The sequence below is a fragment of the Salmo salar genome, unplaced genomic scaffold (genome assembly GCF_905237065.1).
Source record: "Salmo salar unplaced genomic scaffold, Ssal_v3.1, whole genome shotgun sequence".
NCBI lineage: Eukaryota > Metazoa > Chordata > Actinopteri > Salmoniformes > Salmonidae > Salmo > Salmo salar.
In genome coordinates, this window is record NW_025548249.1 from 144,739 (window position 1) to 167,500 (window position 22,762).

General features: G+C 48.0%; 1 protein-coding gene across 4 annotated transcripts in view; it reads left to right on the forward strand.

The window, feature by feature from the left end:
- The window catches only part of wipi2 (WD repeat domain, phosphoinositide interacting 2), a 70,663-nt gene that overhangs the window by 41,544 nt on the left and 6,357 nt on the right, over positions 1-22,762 (forward strand). For 3 of the 4 annotated variants that reach the window (XM_045712090.1, XM_045712092.1, XM_045712091.1), the window contains 7 exons: positions 370-466; positions 2,904-3,001; positions 6,190-6,282; positions 13,027-13,097; positions 17,081-17,188; positions 19,282-19,360; positions 20,153-20,238. In XM_045712090.1, the coding sequence (XP_045568046.1) occupies positions 370-466; positions 2,904-3,001; positions 6,190-6,282; positions 13,027-13,097; positions 17,081-17,188; positions 19,282-19,360; positions 20,153-20,238 (632 nt within the window). The remainder of the gene's footprint in view (positions 1-369; positions 467-2,903; positions 3,002-6,189; positions 6,283-13,026; positions 13,098-17,080; positions 17,189-19,281; positions 19,361-20,152; positions 20,239-22,762) is intronic. The other variant, XM_045712093.1, reaches the window with a different exon arrangement.

Here is a 22,762-nt window from a genome sequence, read left to right on the forward strand (position 1 = left end):
CCTAGCTAGCTACGACACTGAGGACAGGTGTGTTAAACTCCTAGCTAGCTACGACACTGAAGACAGGTGTGTTAAACTCTTAGCTAGCTACGACACTGAAGACAGGTGTGTTAAACTCCTAGCTAGCTACGACACTGAGGACAGGTGTGTTAAACTCCTAGCTAGCTACGACACTGAAGACAGGTGTGTTAAACTCTTAGCTAGCTACGCCGTCGGTAGATACGCCCTGACAGACAGACAGACAGACAGACAGACAGACAGACAGACAGACAGACAGACAGACAGACAGACAGACAGACAGACAGACAGACAGACAGACAGACCAGACAGTAATATGTGATCGTGAGCAGGACTTTATGTTTGTTCCAGAGGCTGATAGTATGTCTGGAAGAGTCTCTGTACGTCCACAACATCAGAGACATGAAGGTCCTACACACCATCAGAGAGACTCCACCCAACCCCTCAGGTAAACACCTTCACCTACAGCTAAATCTACACCTTCACCTACTGCTAAATCTACACCTACAGCTAAATCTACACCTTCACCTACAGCTAAATCTACACCTTCACCTACAGCTAAATCTACACCTTCACCTACAGCTAAATCTACACCTTCACCTACAGCTAAATCTACACCTTCACCTACTGCTAAATCTACACCTACAGCTAAATCTACACCTTCACCTACAGCTAAATCTACACCTTCACCTACAGCTAAATCTACACCTTCACCTACAGCTAAATCTACACCTTCACCTACAGCTAAATCTACACCTTCACCTACAGCTAAATCTACACCTTCACCTACAGCTAAATCTACACCTTCACCTACTGCTAAATCTACACCTTCACCTACAGCTAAATCTACACCTTCACCTACAGCTAAATCTACACCTTCACCTACTGCTAAATCTACACCTTCACCTACAGCTAAATCTACACCTTCACCTACAGCTAAATCTACACCTTCACCTACAGCTAAATCTACACCTTATTAACCTACTACTAAATCTACACCTTCACCTACTACTAAATCTACACCTTCACCTACAGCTAAATCTACACCTTATTAACCTACAGCTAAATCTACACCTTCACCTACAGCTAAATCTACACCTTCACCTACAGCTAAATCTACACCTTCACCTACAGCTAAATCTACACCTTCACCTACAGCTAAATCTACACCTTCACCTACAGCTAAATCTACACCTTCACCTACTACTAAATCTACACCTTCACCTACTACTAAATCTACACCTTCACCTACAGCTAAATCTACACCTTATTAACCTACAGCTAAATCTACACCTTCACCTACAGCTAAATCTACACCTTCACCTACTGCTAAATCTACACCTTCACCTACAGCTAAATCTACACCTTCACCTACTGCTAAATCTACACCTTCACCTACAGCTAAATCTACACCTTCACCTACAGCTAAATCTACACCTTCACCTACAGCTAAATCTACACCTTCACCTACAGCTAAATCTACACCTTCACCTACAGCTAAATCTACACCTTCACCTACAGCTAAATCTACACCTTCACCTACAGCTAAATCTACACCTTCACCTACAGCTAAATCTACACCTTATTAACCTACTACTAAATCTACACCTTATTAACCTACTACTAAATCTACACCTTATTAACCTACTACTAAATCTACACCTTATTAACCTACTACTAAATCTACACCTTATTAACCTACAGCTAAATCTACACCTTATTAACCTACTACTAAATCTACACCTTATTAACCTACTACTAAATCTACACCTTATTAACCTACTACTAAATCTACACCTTATTAACCTACAGCTAAATCTACACCTTATTAACCTACAGCTAAATCTACACCTTATTAACCTACTACTAAATCTACACCTTATTAACCTACTACTAAATCTACACCTTATTAACCTACTACTAAATCTACACCTTATTAACCTACTACTATATCTACACCTTATTAACCTACTACTAAATCTACACCTTATTAACCTACTACTAAATCTACACCTTATTAACCTACTACTAAATCTACACCTTATTAACCTACTACTAAATCTACACCTTATTAACCTACTACTAAATCTACACCTTATTAACCTACTACTAAATCTACACCTTATTAACCTACTACTAAATCTACACCTTATTAACCTACTACTAAATCTACACCTTATTAACCTACTACTAAATCTACACCTTATTAACCTACTACTAAATCTACACCTTATTAACCTAGTACTAAATCTACACCTTATTAACCTACTACTAAATCTACACCTTATTAACCTACTACTAAATCTACACCTTATTAACCTACTACTAAATCTACACCTTATTAACCTACTACTAAATCTACACCTTATTAACCTACTACTAAATCTACACCTTAACCTACTACTAAATCTACACCTCATTAACCTACTACTAAATCTACACCTTATTAACCTACTACTAAATCTACACCTTATTAACCTACTACTAAATCTACACCTTAACCTACTACTAAATCTACACCTTATTAACCTACTACTAAATCTACACCTTATTAACCTACTACTAAATCTACACCTTCTGTAATAACTGTGTGTTCTCTCCCCAGGGCTGTGTGCTCTGTCCTCCTGTAATAACTGTGTGTTCTCTCCCCAGGGCTGTGTGCTCTGTCCTCCTGTAATAACTGTGTGTTCTCTCCCCGGGGCTGTGTGCTCTGTCCTCCTGTATAATAACTGTGTGTTCTCTGTCCTCCTGTAATAACTGTGTGTTCTCTCCCCAGGGCTGTGTGCTCTGTCCTCCTGTATAATAACTGTGTGTGCTCTGTCCTCCTGTATAATAACTGTGTGTTCTCTGTCCTCCTGTATAATAACTGTGTGCTCTCTCCCCAGGGCTGTGCGCTCTGTCCATCAGTAGCGATAACTGCTACTTGGCTTATCCCGGCAGCGCTACGATCGGAGAGGTCCAGGTGTTCGACACGGTCAATCTGGTACGGCACACACACACACACACACACACACACACACACACACACACAGACACACACAGACACACACACACACACACACACACACACACACACACACACACACACACACACACACACACACACACACAGCCCATGACAGTTCAGTCTCTCTCTCTGTGTGTTTATATCTGTGTTTCCAGAGAGCAGCCAACATGATCCCAGCCCATGACAGTTCAGTCTCTCTCTGTGTGTTTATATCTGTGTTTCCAGAGAGCAGCCAACATGATCCCAGCCCATGACAGTTCAGTCTCTCTCTCTGTGTGTTTATATCTGTGTTTCCAGAGAGCAGCCAACATGATCCCAGCCCATGACAGTTCAGTCTCTCTCTGTGTGTTTATATCTGTGTTTCCAGAGAGCAGCCAACATGATCCCAGCCCATGACAGTTCAGTCTCTCTCTGTGTGTTTATATCTGTGTTTCCAGAGAGCAGCCAACATGATCCCAGCCCATGACAGTTCAGTCTCTCTGTGTGTTTATATCTGTGTTTCCAGAGAGCAGCCAACATGATCCCAGCCCATGACAGTTCAGTCTCTCTCTGTGTGTTTATATCTGTGTTTCCAGAGAGCAGCCAACATGATCCCAGCCCATGACAGTTCAGTCTCTCTCTGTGTGTTTATATCTGTGTTTCCAGAGAGCAGCCAACATGATCCCAGCCCATGACAGTTCAGTCTCTCTGTGTGTGTTTATATCTGTGTTTCCAGAGAGCAGCCAACATGATCCCAGCCCATGACAGTTCAGTCTCTCTCTGTGTGTTTATATCTGTGTTTCCAGAGAGCAGCCAACATGATCCCAGCCCATGACAGTTCAGTCTCTCTCTGTGTGTTTATATCTGTGTTTCCAGAGAGCAGCCAACATGATCCCAGCCCATGACAGTTCAGTCTCTCTCTGTGTGTGTTTATATCTGTGTTTCCAGAGAGCAGCCAACATGATCCCAGCCCATGACAGTTCAGTCTCTCTGTGTGTTTATATCTGTGTTTCCAGAGAGCAGCCAACATGATCCCAGCCCATGACAGTTCAGTCTCTCTCTGTGTGTTTATATCTGTGTTTCCAGAGAGCAGCCAACATGATCCCAGCCCATGACAGTTCAGTCTCTCTCTGTGTGTTTATATCTGTGTTTCCAGAGAGCAGCCAACATGATCCCAGCCCATGACAGTTCAGTCTCTCTGTGTGTTTATATCTGTGTTTCCAGAGAGCAGCCAACATGATCCCAGCCCATGACAGTTCAGCTCTCTCTGTGTGTTTATATCTGTGTTTCCAGAGAGCAGCCAACATGATCCCAGCCCATGACAGTTCAGTCTCTCTCTGTGTGTTTATATCTGTGTTTCCAGAGAGCAGCCAACATGATCCCAGCCCATGACAGTTCAGTCTCTCTCTGTGTGTTTATATCTGTGTTTCCAGAGAGCAGCCAACATGATCCCAGCCCATGACAGTTCAGTCTCTCTCTCTGTGTGTTTATATCTGTGTTTCCAGAGAGCAGCCAACATGATCCCAGCCCATGACAGTTCAGTCTCTCTCTGTGTGTTTATATCTGTGTTTCCAGAGAGCAGCCAACATGATCCCAGCCCATGACAGTTCACTCTCTCTGTGTGTTTATATCTGTGTTTCCAGAGAGCAGCCAACATGATCCCAGCCCATGACAGTTCAGTCTCTCTCTGTGTGTTTATATCTGTGTTTCCAGAGAGCAGCCAACATGATCCCAGCCCATGACAGTTCAGTCTCTCTGTGTGTTTATATCTGTGTTTCCAGAGAGCAGCCAACATGATCCCAGCCCATGACAGTTCAGTCTCTCTCTGTGTGTTTATATCTGTGTTTCCAGAGAGCAGCCAACATGATCCCAGCCCATGACAGTTCAGTCTCTCTCTGTGTGTTTATATCTGTGTTTCCAGAGAGCAGCCAACATGATCCCAGCCCATGACAGTTCAGTCTCTCTGTGTGTTTATATCTGTGTTTCCAGAGAGCAGCCAACATGATCCCAGCCCATGACAGTTCAGTCTCTCTGTGTGTTTATATCTGTGTTTCCAGAGAGCAGCCAACATGATCCCAGCCCATGACAGTTCAGTCTCTCTCTGTGTGTTTATATCTGTGTTTCCAGAGAGCAGCCAACATGATCCCAGCCCATGACAGTTCAGTCTCTCTCTGTGTGTGTTTATATCTGTGTTTCCAGAGAGCAGCCAACATGATCCCAGCCCATGACAGTTCAGTCTCTCTCTGTGTGTGTTTATATCTGTGTTTCCAGAGAGCAGCCAACATGATCCCAGCCCATGACAGTTCAGTCTCTCTCTGTGTGTTTATATCTGTGTTTCCAGAGAGCAGCCAACATGATCCCAGCCCATGACAGTTCAGTCTCTCTCTGTGTGTTTATATCTGTGTTTCCAGAGAGCAGCCAACATGATCCCAGCCCATGACAGTTCAGTCTCTCTGTGTGTGTTTATATCTGTGTTTCCAGAGAGCAGCCAACATGATCCCAGCCCATGACAGTTCAGTCTCTCTCTCTGTGTGTTTATATCTGTGTTTCCAGAGAGCAGCCAACATGATCCCAGCCCATGACAGTTCAGTCTCTCTCTCTGTGTGTTTATATCTGTGTTTCCAGAGAGCAGCCAACATGATCCCAGCCCATGACAGTTCAGTCTCTCTGTGTGTTTATATCTGTGTTTCCAGAGAGCAGCCAACATGATCCCAGCCCATGACAGTTCAGTCTCTCTCTGTGTGTTTATATCTGTGTTTCCAGAGAGCAGCCAACATGATCACAGCCCATGACAGTTCAGTCTCTCTGTGTGTGTTTATATCTGTGTTTCCAGAGAGCAGCCAACATGATCCCAGCCCATGACAGTTCAGTCTCTCTCTGTGTGTTTATATCTGTGTTTCCAGAGAGCAGCCAACATGATCCCAGCCCATGACAGTTCAGTCTCTCTCTGTGTGTGTTTATATCTGTGTTTCCAGAGAGCAGCCAACATGATCCCAGCCCATGACAGTTCAGTCTCTCTCTGTGTGTTTATATCTGTGTTTCCAGAGAGCAGCCAACATGATCCCAGCCCATGACAGTTCAGTCTCTCTCTGTGTGTTTATATCTGTGTTTCCAGAGAGCAGCCAACATGATCCCAGCCCATGACAGTTCAGTCTCTCTCTGTGTGTTTATATCTGTGTTTCCAGAGAGCAGCCAACATGATCCCAGCCCATGACAGCCCATTAGCAGCCGTTGTGTTCGACGCCAGCGGATCCAAACTGGCCACAGCCTCGGAGAAGGTGGGGACACATTAAACTGTTACACTGAACTACTGAGGTGGTGTCAGCCGGTCCCTCTGCCCCTGACCCTTAACCCTACTGTTGTGTAATGTGATCTGATAGGGGACGGTAATGTGTAATGTGATCTGATAGGGGACGGTAATGTGTAATGTGATCTGATAGGGGACGGTGGTGTGTAATGTGATCTGATAGGGGACGGTAATGTGTAATGTGATCTGATAGGGGACGGTGGTGTGTAATGTGATCTGATAGGGGACGGTAATGTGTAATGTGATCTGATAGGGGACGGTAATGTGTAATGTGATCTGATAGGGGACGGTAATGTGTAATGTGATCTGATAGGGGACGGTAATGTGTAATGTGATCTGATAGGGGACGGTAATGTGTAATGTGATCTGATAGGGGACGGTGGTGTGTAATGTGATCTGATAGGGGACGGTAATGTGTAATGTGATCTGATAGGGGACGGTAATGTGTAATGTGATCTGATAGGGGACGGTAATGTGTAATGTGATCTGATAGGGGACGGTAATGTGTAATGTGATCTGATAGGGGACGGTAATGTGTAATGTGATCTGATAGGGGACGGTAATGTGTAATGTGATCTGATAGGGGACGGTAATGTGTAATGTGATCTGATAGGGGACGGTAATGTGTAATGTGATCTGATAGGGGACGGTGGTGTGTAATGTGATCTGATAGGGGACGGTAATGTGTAATGTGATCTGATAGGGGACGGTAATGTATAATGAATCCTTGTGATCTGATAGGGGACGGTAATGTGTAATGTGATCTGATAGGGGACGGTAATGTGTAATGTGATCTGATAGGGGACGGTGGTGTGTAATGTGATCTGATAGGGGACGGTAGTGTGTAATGTGATCTGATAGGGGACGGTGGTGTGTAATGTGATCTGATAGGGGACGGTGGTGTGTAATGTGATCTGATAGGGGACGGTAATGTGTAATGTGATCTGATAGGGGACGGTAATGTGTAATGTGATCTGATAGGGGACGGTAATGTGATCTGATAGGGGACGGTAATGTATAATGTATCCTTGTGATCTGATAGGGGACGGTAATGTGTAATGTGATCTGATAGGGGACGGTGGTGTGTAATGTGATCTGATAGGGGACGGTAATGTGTAATGTGATCTGATAGGGGACGGTAATGTGTAATGTGATCTGATAGGGGACGGTAATGTGTAATGTGATCTGATAGGGGACGGTAATGTGTAATGTGATCTGATAGGGGACGGTGGTGTGTAATGTGATCTGATAGGGGACGGTAATGTGTAATGTGATCTGATAGGGGACGGTAATGTGTAATGTGATCTGATAGGGGACGGTAATGTGTAATGTGATCTGATAGGGGACGGTGGTGTGTAATGTGATCTGATAGGGGACGGTAATGTGTAATGTGATCTGATAGGGGACGGTAATGTGTAATGTGATCTGATAGGGGACGGTAATGTGTAATGTGATCTGATAGGGGACGGTAATGTGTAATGTGATCTGATAGGGGACGGTAATGTGATCTGATAGGGGACGGTAATGTGTAATGTGATCTGATAGGGGACGGTAATGTGTAATGTGATCTGATAGGGGACGGTGGTGTGTAATGTGATCTGATAGGGGACGGTAATGTGTAATGTGATCTGATAGGGGACGGTAATGTGTAATGTGATCTGATAGGGGACGGTAATGTGTAATGTGATCTGATAGGGGACGGTAATGTGTAATGTGATCTGATAGGGGACGGTGGTGTGTAATGTGATCTGATAGGGGACGGTAATGTGTAATGTGATCTGATAGGGGACGGTAATGTGTAATGTGATCTGATAGGGGACGGTAATGTGATCTGATAGGGGACGGTGATGTGATCTGATAGGGGACGGTAATGTGATCTGATAGGGGACGGTAATGTGATCTGATAGGGGACGGTAATGTGATCTGATAGGGGACGGTAATGTGATCTGATAGGGGACGGTAATGTGATCTGATAGGGGACGGTAATGTGATCTGATAGGGGGACGGTAATGTGTAATGTGATCTGATAGGGGACGGTGGTGTGTAATGTGATCTGATACGGGACGGTAATGTGTAATGTGATCTGATAGGGGACGGTGATGTGTAATGTGATCTGATAGGGGACGGTAATGTGATCTGATAGGGGACGGTAATGTGTAATGTGATCTGATAGGGGACGGTAATGTGTAATGTGATCTGATAGGGGACGGTAATGTGTAATGTGATCTGATAGGGGACGGTAATGTGTAATGTGATCTGATAGGGGACGGTAATGTGTAATGTGATCTGATAGGGGACGGTAATGTGTAATGTGATCTGATAGGGGACGGTAATGTGATCTGATAGGGGACGGTAATGTGTAATGTGATCTGATAGGGGACGGTAATGTGATCTGATAGGGGACGGTAATGTGTAATGTGATCTGATAGGGGACGGTAATGTGTAATGTGATCTGATAGGGGACGGTAATGTGATCTGATAGGGGACGGTAATGTGTAATGTGATCTGATAGGGGACGGTAATGTGATCTGATAGGGGACGGTAATGTGTAATGTGATCTGATAGGGGACGGTAATGTGTAATGTGATCTGATAGGGGACGGTAATGTGTAATGTGATCTGATAGGGGACGGTAATGTGTAATGTGATCTGATAGGGGACGGTAATGTGTAATGTGATCTGATAGGGGACGGTAATGTGTAATGTGATCTGATAGGGGACGGTAATGTGTAATGTGATCTGATAGGGGACGGTAATGTGTAATGTGATCTGATAGGGGACGGTAATGTGATCTGATAGGGGACGGTAATGTGTAATGTGATCTGATAGGGGACGGTGGTGTGTAATGTGATCTGATACGGGACGGTAATGTGTAATGTGATCTGATAGGGGACGGTGATGTGTAATGTGATCTGATAGGGGACGGTAATGTGTAATGTGATCTGATAGGGGACGGTAATGTGTAATGTGATCTGATAGGGGACGGTAATGTGTAATGTGATCTGATAGGGGACGGTAATGTGTAATGTGATCTGATAGGGGACGGTAATGTGTAATGTGATCTGATAGGGGACGGTAATGTGATCTGATAGGGGACGGTAATGTGTAATGTGATCTGATAGGGGGACGGTAATGTGTAATGTGATCTGATAGGGGACGGTAATGTGATCTGATAGGGGACGGTAATGTGTAATGTGATCTGATAGGGGACGGTAATGTGTAATGTGATCTGATAGGGGACGGTAATGTGATCTGATAGGGGACGGTAATGTGTAATGTGATCTGATAGGGGACGTGTAATGTGATCTGATAGGGGACGGTAATGTGTAATGTGATCTGATAGGGGACGGTAATGTGTAATGTGATCTGATAGGGGACGGTAATGTGTAATGTGATCTGATAGGGGACGGTAATGTGTAATGTGATCTGATAGGGGACGGTAATGTGTAATGTGATCTGATAGGGGACGGTAATGTGTAATGTGATCTGATAGGGGACGGTAATGTGTAATGTGATCTGATAGGGGACGGTAATGTGTAATGTGATCTGATAGGGGACGGTAATGTGTAATGTGATCTGATAGGGGACGGTAATGTGTAATGTGATCTGATAGGGGACGGTAATGTGTAATGTGATCTGATAGGGGACGGTGGTGTGTAATGTGATCTGATAGGGGACGGTGGTGTGTAATGTGATCTGATAGGGGACGGTAATGTGTAATGTGATCTGATAGGGGACGGTAATGTGTAATGTGATCTGATAGGGGACGGTAATGTGTAATGTGATCTGATAGGGGACGGTAATGTGTAATGTGATCTGATAGGGGACGGTAATGTGTAATGTGATCTGATAGGGGACGGTAATGTGTAATGTGATCTGATAGGGGACGGTAATGTGTAATGTGATCTGATAGGGGACGGTAGTGTGTAATGTGATCTGATAGGGGACGGTAATGTGTAATGTGATCTGATAGGGGACGGTAATGTGTAATGTGATCTGATAGGGGACGGTAATGTGTAATGTGATCTGATAGGGGACGGTAATGTGTAATGTGATCTGATAGGGGACGGTAATGTGTAATGTGATCTGATAGGGGACGGTAATGTGTAATGTGATCTGATAGGGGACGGTAATGTGTAATGTGATCTGATAGGGGACGGTAATGTGTAATGTGATCTGATAGGGGACGGTGGTGTGTAATGTGATCTGATAGGGGACGGTAATGTGTAATGTGATCTGATAGGGGACGGTGGTGTGTAATGTGATCTGATAGGGGACGGTAATGTGTAATGTGATCTGATAGGGGACGGTAATGTGTAATGTGATCTGATAGGGGACGGTAATGTGTAATGTGATCTGATAGGGGACGGTAATGTGTAATGTGATCTGATAGGGGACGGTAATGTGTAATGTGATCTGATAGGGGACGGTGGTGTGTAATGTGATCTGATAGGGGACGGTGGTGTGTAATGTGATCTGATAGGGGACGGTGGTGTGTAATGTGATCTGATAGGGGACGGTAATGTGATCTGATAGGGGACGGTGGTGTGTAATGTGATCTGATAGGGGACGGTGGTGTGTAATGTGATCTGATAGGGGACGGTGGTGTGTAATGTGATCTGATAGGGGACGGTAATGTGATCTGATAGGGGACGGTAATGTGTAATGTGATCTGATAGGGGACGGTAATGTGATCTGATAGGGGACGGTAATGTATAATGTGATCTGATAGGGGACGGTAATGTGTAATGTGATCTGATAGGGGACGGTGGTGTGTAATGTGATCTGATAGGGGACGGTAATGTGTAATGTGATCTGATAGGGGACGGTAATGTGTAATGTGATCTGATAGGGGACGGTAGTGTGTAATGTGATCTGATAGGGGACGGTAATGTGTAATGTGATCTGATAGGGGACGGTAATGTGTAATGTGATCTGATAGGGGACGGTAATGTGTAATGTGATCTGATAGGGGACGGTAATGTGTAATGTGATCTGATAGGGGACGGTAATGTGTAATGAATCCTTGTGATCTGATAGGGGACGGTAATGTATAATGAATCCTTGTGATCTGATAGGGGACGGTAATGTGTAATGTGATCTGATAGGGGACGGTAATGTGTAATGTGATCTGATAGGGGACGGTGGTGTGTAATGTGATCTGATAGGGGACGGTAATGTGTAATGTGATCTGATAGGGGACGGTAATGTGTAATGTGATCTGATAGGGGACGGTAATGTGTAATGTGATCTGATAGGGGACGGTGGTGTGTAATGTGATCTGATAGGGGACGGTAATGTGTAATGTGATCTGATAGGGGACGGTAATGTGTAATGTGATCTGATAGGGGACGGTAATGTGTAATGTGATCTGATAGGGGACGGTAATGTGTAATGTGATCTGATAGGGGGACGGTAATGTGTAATGTGATCTGATAGGGGACGGTAATGTGTAATGTGATCTGATAGGGGACGGTAATGTGTAATGTGATCTGATAGGGGACGGTAATGTGTAATGTGATCTGATAGGGGACGGTGGTGTGTAATGTGATCTGATAGGGGACGGTAATGTGATCTGATAGGGGACGGTAATGTGATCTGATAGGGGACGGTAATGTGATCTGATAGGGGACGGTAAGTGTAATGTGATCTGATAGGGGACGGTAATGTGTAATGTGATCTGATAGGGGACGGTAATGTGTAATGTGATCTGATAGGGGACGGTAATGTGTAATGTGATCTGATAGGGGACGGTAATGTGTAATGTGATCTGATAGGGGACGGTAATGTGTAATGTGATCTGATAGGGGACGGTAATGTGTAATGTGATCTGATAGGGGACGGTAATGTGTAATGTGATCTGATAGGGGACGGTAATGTGTAATGTGATCTGATAGGGGACGGTAATGTGTAATGTGATCTGATAGGGGACGGTAATGTGTAATGTGATCTGATAGGGGACGGGTAATGTGATCTGATAGGGGACGGTAATGTGTAATGTGATCTGATAGGGGACGGTTGTGTAATGTGATCTGATAGGGGACGGTAATGTGATCTGATAGGGGACGGTAATGTGATCTGATAGGGGACGGTAATGTGATCTGATAGGGGACGGTAATGTGTAATGTGATCTGATAGGGGACGGTAATGTGTAATGTGATCTGATAGGGGACGGTAATGTGTAATGTGATCTGATAGGGGACGGTAATGTGTAATGTGATCTGATAGGGGACGGTAATGTGTAATGTGATCTGATAGGGGACGGTAATGTGTAATGTGATCTGATAGGGGACGGTAATGTGTAATGTGATCTGATAGGGGACGGTAATGTGTAATGTGATCTGATAGGGGACGGTAATGTGTAATGTGATCTGATAGGGGACGGTAATGTGTAATGTGATCTGATAGGGGACGGTAATGTGTAATGTGATCTGATAGGGGACGGTAATGTGTAATGTGATCTGATAGGGGACGGTAATGTGTAATGTGATCTGATAGGGGACGGTAATGTGTAATGTGATCTGATAGGGGACGGTAATGTGTAATGTGATCTGATAGGGGACGGTAATGTGTAATGTGATCCGATAGGTGACGGTAATGTGTAATGTGATCTGATAGGGGACGGTAATGTGTAATGTGATCTGATAGGGGACGGTAATGTGTAATGTGATCTGATAGGGGACGGTAATGTATAATGAATCCTTGTGATCTGATAGGGGACGGTAATCCGTGTTTTCTCCATCCCTGAGGGACAGAAACTGTTTGAGTTCCGTCGAGGAGTCAAAAGGTAGGACTCCTCCTCCTCCTCCTCCTCCTCCTCCTCCCTATTCTCTCTCTATCCATCTCTATGTCCATTTCTCCTTCTCCCTCCTCCTCCTCCTCCTCCTCCTCCTCCCTATTCTCTCTCTATCAATCTCTATGGCCATTTCTCCTTCTCCCTCCTCCTCCTCCTCCTCCCTATTCTCTCTCTATCCATCTCTATGTCCATTTCTCCTCCCTCCTCCTCCTCCTCCTCCTCCCTATTCTCTCTCTATCCATCTCTATGTCCATTTCTCCTCCTCCTCCTCCTCCTCCCTATTCTCTCTCTATCCATCTCTATGTCCATTTCTCCTCCCTCCTCCTCCTCCTCCTCCTCCCTATTCTCTCTCTATCCATCTCTATGTCCATTTCTCCTCCTCCTCCTCCTCCTCCTCCCTATTCTCTCTCTATCCATCTCTATGTCCATTTCTCCTCCTCCCTCCTCCTCCTCCTCCTCCCTATTCTCTCTCTATCCATCTCTATGTCCATTTCTCCTCCTCCCTCCTCCTCCTCCTCCTCCCTATTCTCTCTCTATCCATCTCTATGTCCATTTCTCCTCCTCCTCCTCCTCCTCCTCCCTATTCTCTCTCTATCCATCTCTATGTCCATTTCTCCTCCCTCCTCCTCCTCCTCCTCCTCCCTATTCTCTCTCTATCCATCTCTATGTCCATTTCTCCTCCTCCTCCTCCTCCTCCTCCCTATTCTCTCTCTATCCATCTCTATGTCCATTTCTCCTCCTCCCTCCTCCTCCTCCTCCTCCCTATTCTCTCTCTATCCATCTCTATGTCCATTTCTCCTCCTCCCTCCTCCTCCTCCTCCTCCCTATTCTCTCTCTATCCATCTCTATGTCCATTTCTCCTCCTCCTCCTCCTCCTCCTCCTCCTCCCTATTCTCTCTCTATCCATCTCTATGTCCATTTCTCCTCCTCCCTCCTCCTCCTCCTCCCTATTCTCTCTCTATCCATCTCTATGTCCATTTCTCCTTCTCCCTCCTCCTCCTCCTCCTCCCTATTCTCTCTCTATCCATCTCTATGTCCATTTCTCCTCCTCCCTCCTCCTCCTCCTCCTCCCTATTCTCTCTCTATCCATCTCTATGTCCATTTCTCCTCCTCCCTCCTCCTCCTCCTCCTCCCTATTCTCTCTCTATCCATCTCTATGTCCATTTCTCCTTCTCCCTCCTCCTCCTCCTCCTCCTCCCTATTCTCTCTCTATCCATCTCTATGTCCATTTCTCCTCCTCCCTCCTCCTCCTCCCTATTCTCTCTCTATCCATCTCTATGTCCATTTCTCCTCCTCCCTCCTCCTCCTCCTCCCTATTCTCTCTCTATCCATCTCTATGTCCATTTCTCCTCCTCCCTCCTCCTCCTCCCTATTCTCTCTCTATCCATCTCTATGTCCATTTCTCCTCCCTCCTCCTCCTCCTCCTCCTCCCTATTCTCTCTCTATCCATCTCTATGTCCATTTCTCCTCCTCCTCCTCCTCCTCCTCCCTATTCTCTCTCTATCCATCTCTATGTCCATTTCTCCTCCTCCCTCCTCCTCCTCCTCCTCCCTATTCTCTCTCTATCCATCTCTATGTCCATTTCTCCTCCTCCCTCCTCCTCCTCCTCCTCCTCCCTATTCTCTCTCTATCCATCTCTATGTCCATTTCTCCTCCTCCCTCCTCCTCCTCCTCCTCCCTATTCTCTCTCTATCCATCTCTATGTCCATTTCTCCTCCTCCCTCCTCCTCCTCCTCCTCCCTATTCTCTCTCTATCCATCTCTATGTCCATTTCTCCTCCTCCTCCTCCTCCTCCTCCTCCCTATTCTCTCTCTATCCATCTCTATGTCCATTTCTCCTTCTCCCTCCTCCTCCTCCTCCCTATTCTCTCTCTATCCATCTCTATGTCCATTTCTCCTCCCTCCTCCTCCTCCTCCTCCCTATTCTCTCTCTATCCATCTCTATGTCCATTTCTCCTCCCTCCTCCTCCTCCTCCTCCCTATTCTCTCTCTATCCATCTCTATGTCCATTTCTCCTCCCTCCTCCTCCTCCTCCTCCCTATTCTCTCTCTATCCATCTCTATGTCCATTTCTCCTCCCTCCTCCTCCTCCTCCTCCCTATTCTCTCTCTATCCATCTCTATGTCCATTTCTCCTCCTCCCTCCCTCCTCCTCCTCCCTATTCTCTCTCTATCCATCTCTATGTCCATTTCTCCTCCTCCTCCTCCTCCTCCCTATTCTCTCTCTATCCATCTCTATGTCCATTTCTCCTCCTCCTCCTCCTCCTCCTCCCTATTCTCTCTCTATCCATCTCTATGTCCATTTCTCCTCCTCCCTCCTCCTCCTCCTCCTCCCTATTCTCTCTCTCTCCATCTCTATGTCCATTTCTCCTCTCCTCCTCCTCCTCCCTATTCTCTCTCTATCCATCTCTATGTCCATTTCTCCTTCTCCCTCCTCCTCCTCCCTCCTCCTCCTCCCTATTCTCTCTCTATCCATCTCTATGTCCATTTCTCCTTCTCCCTCCTCCTCCTCCTCCTCCCTATTCTCTCTCTATCCATCTCTATGTCCATTTCTCCTCCTCCTCCTCCTCCTCCCTATTCTCTCTCTATCCATCTCTATGTCCATTTCTCCTTCTCCCTCCTCCTCCTCCTCCTCCCTATTCTCTCTCTATCCATCTCTATGTCCATTTCTCCTCCTCCCTCCTCCTCCTCCTCCTCCCTATTCTCTCTCTATCCATCTCTATGTCCATTTCTCCTCCTCCTCCTCCTCCTCCCTATTCTCTCTCTATCCATCTCTATGTCCATTTCTTCTCCTCCCTCCTCCTCCTCCTCCTCCTCCCTATTCTCTCTCTATCCATCTCTATGTCCATTTCTCCTCCCTCCTCCTCCTCCTCCCTATTCTCTCTCTATCCATCTCTATGTCCATTTCTCCTCCTCCTCCTCCTCCCTATCTCTCTCTATCCATCTCTATGTCCATTTCTCCTCCCTCCTCCTCCTCCTCCCTATTCTCTCTCTATCCATCTCTATGTCCATTTCTCCTCCCTCCTCCTCCTCCTCCCTATTCTCTCTCTATCCATCTCTATGTCCATTTCTCCTCCTCCCCTCCTCCTGCTCCCTATTCTCTCTCTATCCATCTCTATGTCCATTTCTCCTCCCTCCTCCTCCTCCTCCTCCTCCTCCTCCTCCCTATTCTCTCTCTATCCATCTCTATGTCCATTTCTCCTCCCTCCTCCTCCTCCTCCTCCTCCTCCCTATTCTCTCTCTATCCATCTCTATGTCCATTTCTCCTCCCTCCTCCTCCTCCTCCTCCCTATTCTCTCTCTATCCATCTCTATGTCCATTTCTCCTTCTCCCTCCTCCTCCTCCTCCCTATTCTCTCTCTATCCATCTCTATGTCCATTTCTCCTCCTCCCTATTCTCCCTCCTCCTCCTCCCTATTCTCTCTCTATCCATCTCTATGTCCATTTCTCCTCCTCCCTATTCTCTCTCCTCCTCCTCCCTATTCTCTCTCCTCCTTCATTCCCCTCAATATAGTAATATGTGTTTAATAGTGGACGATATTAAATGAGCTCTTTGTGTGGTGTGTGTGTGTGTGTGTGTGTGTGGTGTGTGTGTGTGTGTGTGTGTGTGTGGTGTGTGTGTGTGTGTGTGTGTGTGTGTGTGTGTGTGTGTGTGTGTGTGTGTGTGTGTGTGTGTGTGTGTGTGTGTGTGTGTGTGTGTGTGTGTGTGTGTGTGTGTGTGTGTGGTGTGTGTGTGTGTGTGTGTGTGTGTGTGTGTGTGTGTGTGTGTGTGTGTGTGTGTGTGTGTGTGTGTGTGTGTGTGTGTGTGTGTGTGTGTGTGTGTGTGTGTGTGTGTGTGTGTGTGTGTGTGTGTGTGTGTGTGTGTGTGTGTGTGTGTGTGTGTGTGTGTGTGTGTGTGTGTGTGTGTGTGTGTGTGTGTGTGTGTGTGTGTGTGTGTGTGTGTGTGTGTGTGTGTGTGTGTGTGTGTGTGTGTGGTAGGTGTGTGTCTATCTGTTCCCTGGCCTTCAGCATGGAGGGCCTCCACCTATCAGCTTCCAGTAACACGGAGACGGTCCACATCTTCAAACTGGAGACTCAGAAAGAGAAGTACTCCGCCCCCTTTACCCTTCACTCCGCCCCCTTTACCCTTCACTCCGCCCCCTTTACCCTTCACTCCGCCCCCTTTACCCTTCGCTCCGCCCCCTTTACCCTTCACTCCGCCCCCTTTACCCTTCACTCCGCCCCCTTTACCCTTCGCTCCGCCCCCTTTACCCTTCGCGCCGCCCCTTTACCCTTCGCCCCGCCCCTTTACCCTTCGCTCCGCCCCTTTACCCTTCGCTCCGCCCCTTTACCCTTCACTCCGCCCCTTTACCCTTCACTCCGCCCCCTTTACCCTTCACTCCGCCCCCTTTACCCTTCACTCCGCCCCCTTTACCCTTCACTCCGCCCCCTTTACCCTTCGCTCCGCCCCCTTTACCCTTCACTCCGCCCCCTTTACCCTTCACTGCATTGGTCAGGAGGAGGAGATGTTGTCCTGTTTCTCATCATGGTGTGGAGGCCAGAGGAGGCGGAGATGTTGTCCTGTTTCTCATCATGGTGTGGAGGCCAGAGGAGGAGGAGATGTTGTCCTGTTTCTCATCATGGTGTGGAGGCCAGAGGAGGAGGAGATGTTGTCCTGTTTCTCATCATGGTGTGGAGGCCAGAGGAGGAGGAGATGTTGTCCTGTTTCTCATCATGGTGTGGAGGCCAGAGGAGGAGGAGATGTTGTCCTGTTTCTCATCATGGTGTGGAGGCCAGAGGAGGAGGAGATGTTGTCCTGTTTCTCATCATGGTGTGGAGGCCAGAGGAGGAGGAGATGTTGTCCTGTTTCTCATCATGGTGTGGAGGCCAGAGGAGGAGGAGATGTTGTCCTGTTTCTCATCATGGTGTGGAGGCCAGAGGAGGAGGAGATGTTGTCCTGTTTCTCATCATGGTGTGGAGGCCAGAGGAGGAGGAGATGTTGTCCTGTTTCTCATCATGGTGTGGAGGCCAGAGGAGGAGGAGATGTTGTCCTGTTTCTCATCATGGTGTGGAGGCCAGAGGAGGAGGAGATGTTGTCCTGTTTCTCATCATGGTGTGGAGGCCAGAGGAGGAGGAGATGTTGTCCTGTTTCTCATCATGGTGTGGAGGCCAGAGGAGGAGGAGATGTTGTCCTGTTTCTCATCATGGTGTGGAGGCCAGAGGAGGAGGAGATGTTGTCCTGTTTCTCATCATGGTGTGGAGGCCAGAGGAGGAGGAGATGTTGTCCTGTTTCTCATCATGGTGTGGAGGCCGGAGGAGGAGATGTTGTCCTGTTTCTCATCATGGTGTGGAGGCCAGAGGAGGAGGAGATGTTGTCCTGTTTCTCATCATGGTGTGGAGGCCGGAGGAGGAGGAGATGTTGTCCTGTTTCTCATCATGGTGTGGAGGCCAGAGGAGGAGGAGATGTTGTCCTGTTTCTCATCATGGTGTGGAGGCCAGAGAGGAGGAGATGTTGTCCTGTTTCTCATCATGGTGTGGAGGCCAGAGGAGGAGGAGATGTTGTCCTGTTTCTCATCATGGTGTGGAGGCCAGAGGAGGAGGAGATGTTGTCCTGTTTCTCATCATGGTGTGGAGGCCAGAGGAGGAGGAGATGTTGTCCTGTTTCTCATCATGGTGTGGAGGCCGGAGGAGGAGGAGATGTTGTCCTGTTTCTCATCATGGTGTGGAGGCCAGAGAGGAGGAGATGTTGTCCTGTTTCTCATCATGGTGTGGAGGCCAGAGGAGGAGGAGATGTTGTCCTGTTTCTCATCATGGTGTGGAGGCCAGAGGAGGAGATGTTGTCCTGTTTCTCATCATGGTGTGGAGGCCGGAGGAGGAGGAGATGTTGTCCTGTTTCTCATCATGGTGTGGAGGCCAGAGGAGGAGGAGATGTTGTCCTGTTTCTCATCATGGTGTGGAGGCCAGAGGAGGAGATGTTGTCCTGTTTCTCATCATGGTGTGGAGGCCAGAGGAGGAGGAGATGTTGTCCTGTTTCTCATCATGGTGTGGAGGCCAGAGGAGGAGGAGATGTTGTCCTGTTTCTCATCATGGTGTGGAGGCCAGAGGAGGAAGAGATGTTGATTGTCCTCTTTCTCTCATCTTGGTGTGTAGGCCGGCGGAGGAGATGTTGATTGTCCTCTTTCTCTCATCTTGGTGTGTAGGCCGGCGGAGGAACCTACTACATGGGGGGGATACTTTGGTAAGGTCCTGTTGGCTTCCACCACCTACCTGCCTTCTCAGGTGAGTTTAGAGAGAGGGGGGGGTGTGTGTGTGTGTGTGTGTGTGTGTGTGTGTGTGTGTGTGTGTGTGTGTGTGTGTGTGTGTGTGTGTGTGTAGTGTGTGTGTGTGTGTAGTGTGTGTGTGTGTGTGTGTGTGTGTGTAGTGTGTGTGTGTGTGTGTGTGTGTGTGTGTGTGTAGTGTGTGTGTGTGTGTGTAGTGTGTGTAGTGTGTGTGTGTGTGTGTGTGTGTGTGTGTGTGTGTGTGTGTGTGTGTGTGTGTGTGTGTGTAGTGTGTGTGTGTGTAGTGTGTGTGTAGTGTGTGTGTGTGTGTGTGTGTGTGTGTAGTGTGTGTGTGTGTGTGTGTAGTGTGTGTGTGTGTGTGTGTGTGTGTGTGTGTGTGTGTGTGTGTAGTGTGTGTGTGTGTGTAGTGTGTGTGTGTAGTGTGTGTGTGTAGTGTGTGTGTGTAGTGTGTGTGTGTAGTGTGTGTAGTGTGTGTGTGTGTGTGTGTAGTGTGTGTGTGTGTGTGTGTAGTGTGTGTGTGTGTGTGTAGTGTGTGTGTGTGTGTGTGTGTGTGTGTGTGTGTGTGTGTGTGTGTGTGTGTGTGTGTGTAGTGTGTGTGTGTGTGTGTAGTGTGTGTGTGTGTGTGTGTGTAGTGTGTGTGTAGTGTGTGTGTGTAGTGTGTGTGTGTAGTGTGTGTGTGTAGTGTGTGTGTGTAGTGTGTGTGTGTGTGTGTGTGTGTGTGTGTGTGTAGTGTGTGTGTGTGTGTGTGTGTGTGTGTGTGTGTGTGTGACCATGTCTCCTCTGTGTGCACCAGGTAACAGAGATGTTCACCCAGGGACGAGCCTTCGCCACCGTCCGACTGCCCTTCTCTGGACACAAGAACATCTGCGCCTTGGCCATGTGAGAACCCCCGCTGGAACGTTCTCTGACACACTTCCTGTCCTCACTTCCTGTTCTCACTGCCTGCCCTCACTTCCTCTCCTCACTTCTTCTCCTCACTTCCTCTCCTCACTGCCTGCCCTCACTTCCTCTCCTCACTTCCTGCCCTCACTTCCTCTCCTCACTTCCTGCCCTCACTTCCTCTCCTCACTGCCTGCCCTCACTTCCTCTCCTCACTTCCTCTCCTCACGTTCTCTAACACACACTGGAACGTTCTCTGACACACTTCCTGTCCTCACTTCCTCTCCTCACTTCCTGTCCTCACTGCCTCTCCTCACTTCCTCTCCTCACTTCCTCTCCGATCTCTAACCCCCGCTGGAACGTTCTCTGACACACTTCCTGTCCTCACTTCCTGTCCTCACTGCCTGCCCTCACTTCCTGCCCTCACTTCCTCTCCTCACTTCCTCTCCTCACTTCCTCTCCTCACTTCCTCTCCTCACTTCCTGCCCTCACTTCCTCTCCTCACTTCCTCTCCTCACTTCCTCTCCTCACTTCCTCTCCTCACTGCCTCTCCTCACTTCCTCTCCTCACTTCCTCTCCTCACTGCCTGCCCTCACTTCCTGTCCTCACTGCCTGCCCTCACTTCCTCTCCTCACTGCCTGCCCTCACTTCCTCTCCTCACTGCCTGCCCTCACTTCCTCTCCTCACTGCCTGCCCTCACTTCCTCTCCTCACTTCCTCTCCTCACTTCCTCTCCTCACTTCCTGCCCTCACTTCCTGCCCTCACTTCCTGCCCTCACTTCCTGCCCTCACTTCATCTCCTCACTTCCTCTCCTCACTTCCTGCCCTCACTTCCTGCCCTCACTTCCTGCCCTCACTTCCTGTCCTCACTTCCTGTCCTCACTTAATCTCCTCACTTAATCTCCTCACTGCCTGCCCTCACTGCCTCTCCTCACTTCCTCTCCTCACTTCCTCTCCTCACTGCCTGCCCTCACTTCCTCTCCTCACTGCCTGCCCTCACTTCCTCTCCTCACTGCCTGCCCTCACTTCCTCTCCTCACTTCCTCTCCTCACTTCCTCTCCTCACTGCCTGCCCTCACTTCCTCTCCTCACTTCCTCTCCTCACTGCCTCTCCTCACTTCCTCTCCTCACTTCCTCTCCTCACTGCCTGCCCTCACTTCCTCTCCTCACTTCCTCTCCTCACTGCCTGCCCTCACTTCCTCTCCTCACTGCCTGCCCTCACTTCCTCTCCTCACTTCCTGTCCTCACTGCCTGCCCTCACTTCCTCTCCTCACTTCCTCTCCTCACTGCCTGCCCTCACTTCCTCTCCTCACTGCCTGCCCTCACTTCCTCTCCTCACTTCCTCTCCTCACTTCCTCTCCTCACTGCCTGCCCTCACTTCCTCTCCTCACTTCCTCTCCTCACTTCCTCTCCTCCCTGTCCTGTCCTCCCTGTCCCGCCCTCACTTCCTGTCCTCCCTGTCCCGCGGGGCGAAGGGAGAGATCAGCGTACTACAGCTGGAAGACGGTTTTTAACATCTGAGGGGATATTGATGAAATATCACCGCTTTAGAAACGCAGGGATTCCATTCGCTGAGGGGATCATCACGTGTTCTTTATACCGATGTTTACCAAGCAACGTTTTTGGAAAACGGACAATTTACTGTCAACGATCAATCGCACCCGCTGTCGAGCAACGGTTATCGATCTAGCTGATGTGTTTTTTTTTTTATCGGTTCCCACTTCCTCTAAAAACATGCGGGAAAATGAATCTCTAAAGATCCCAAAATAAATCTGATCGTTCTGGATCCTATTTATCATGTTGCACGTTAAACTACACAGCATTCGTTCCCTGGAAAAACTCAGCCCGGAGCAGCCCTCCCGTTAACGGAGAAGACAGCCCGGAGCAGCCCTCCCGTTAACGGAGAAGACAGCCCGGAGCAGCCCTCCCGTTAACGGAGAAGACAGCCCGGAGCAGCCCTCCCGTTAACGGAGAAGACAGCCTAGAGCAGCCCTCCCGTTAACGGAGAAGACAGCCCGGAGCAGCCCTCCCGTTAACGGAGAAGACAGCCTAGAGCAGCCCTCCCGTTAACGGAGAAGACAGCTTAGAGCAGCCCTCCCGTTAACGGAGAAGACAGCCCGGAGCCCTCACGTTAACGGAGAAGACAGCCTAGAGCAGCCCTCCCGTTAACGGAGAAGACAGCCTAGAGCAGCCCTCCCGTTAACGGAGAAGACAGCCTAGAGCAGCCCTCCCGTTAACGGAGAAGACAGCCTAGAGCAGCCCTCCCGTTAACGGAGAAGACAGCCCAGAGCAGCCCTCCCGTTAACGGAGAAGACAGCCCAGAGCAGCCCTCCCGTTAACGGAGAAGACAGCCTAGAGCAGCCCTCCCGTTAACGGAGAAGACAGCCTAGAGCAGCCCTCCCGTTAACGGAGAAGACAGCCTAGAGCAGCCCTCCCGTTAACGGAGAAGACAGCCTAGAGCAGCCCTCCCGTTAACGGAGAAGACAGCCTAGAGCAGCCCTCCCGTTAACGGAGAAGACAGCCTAG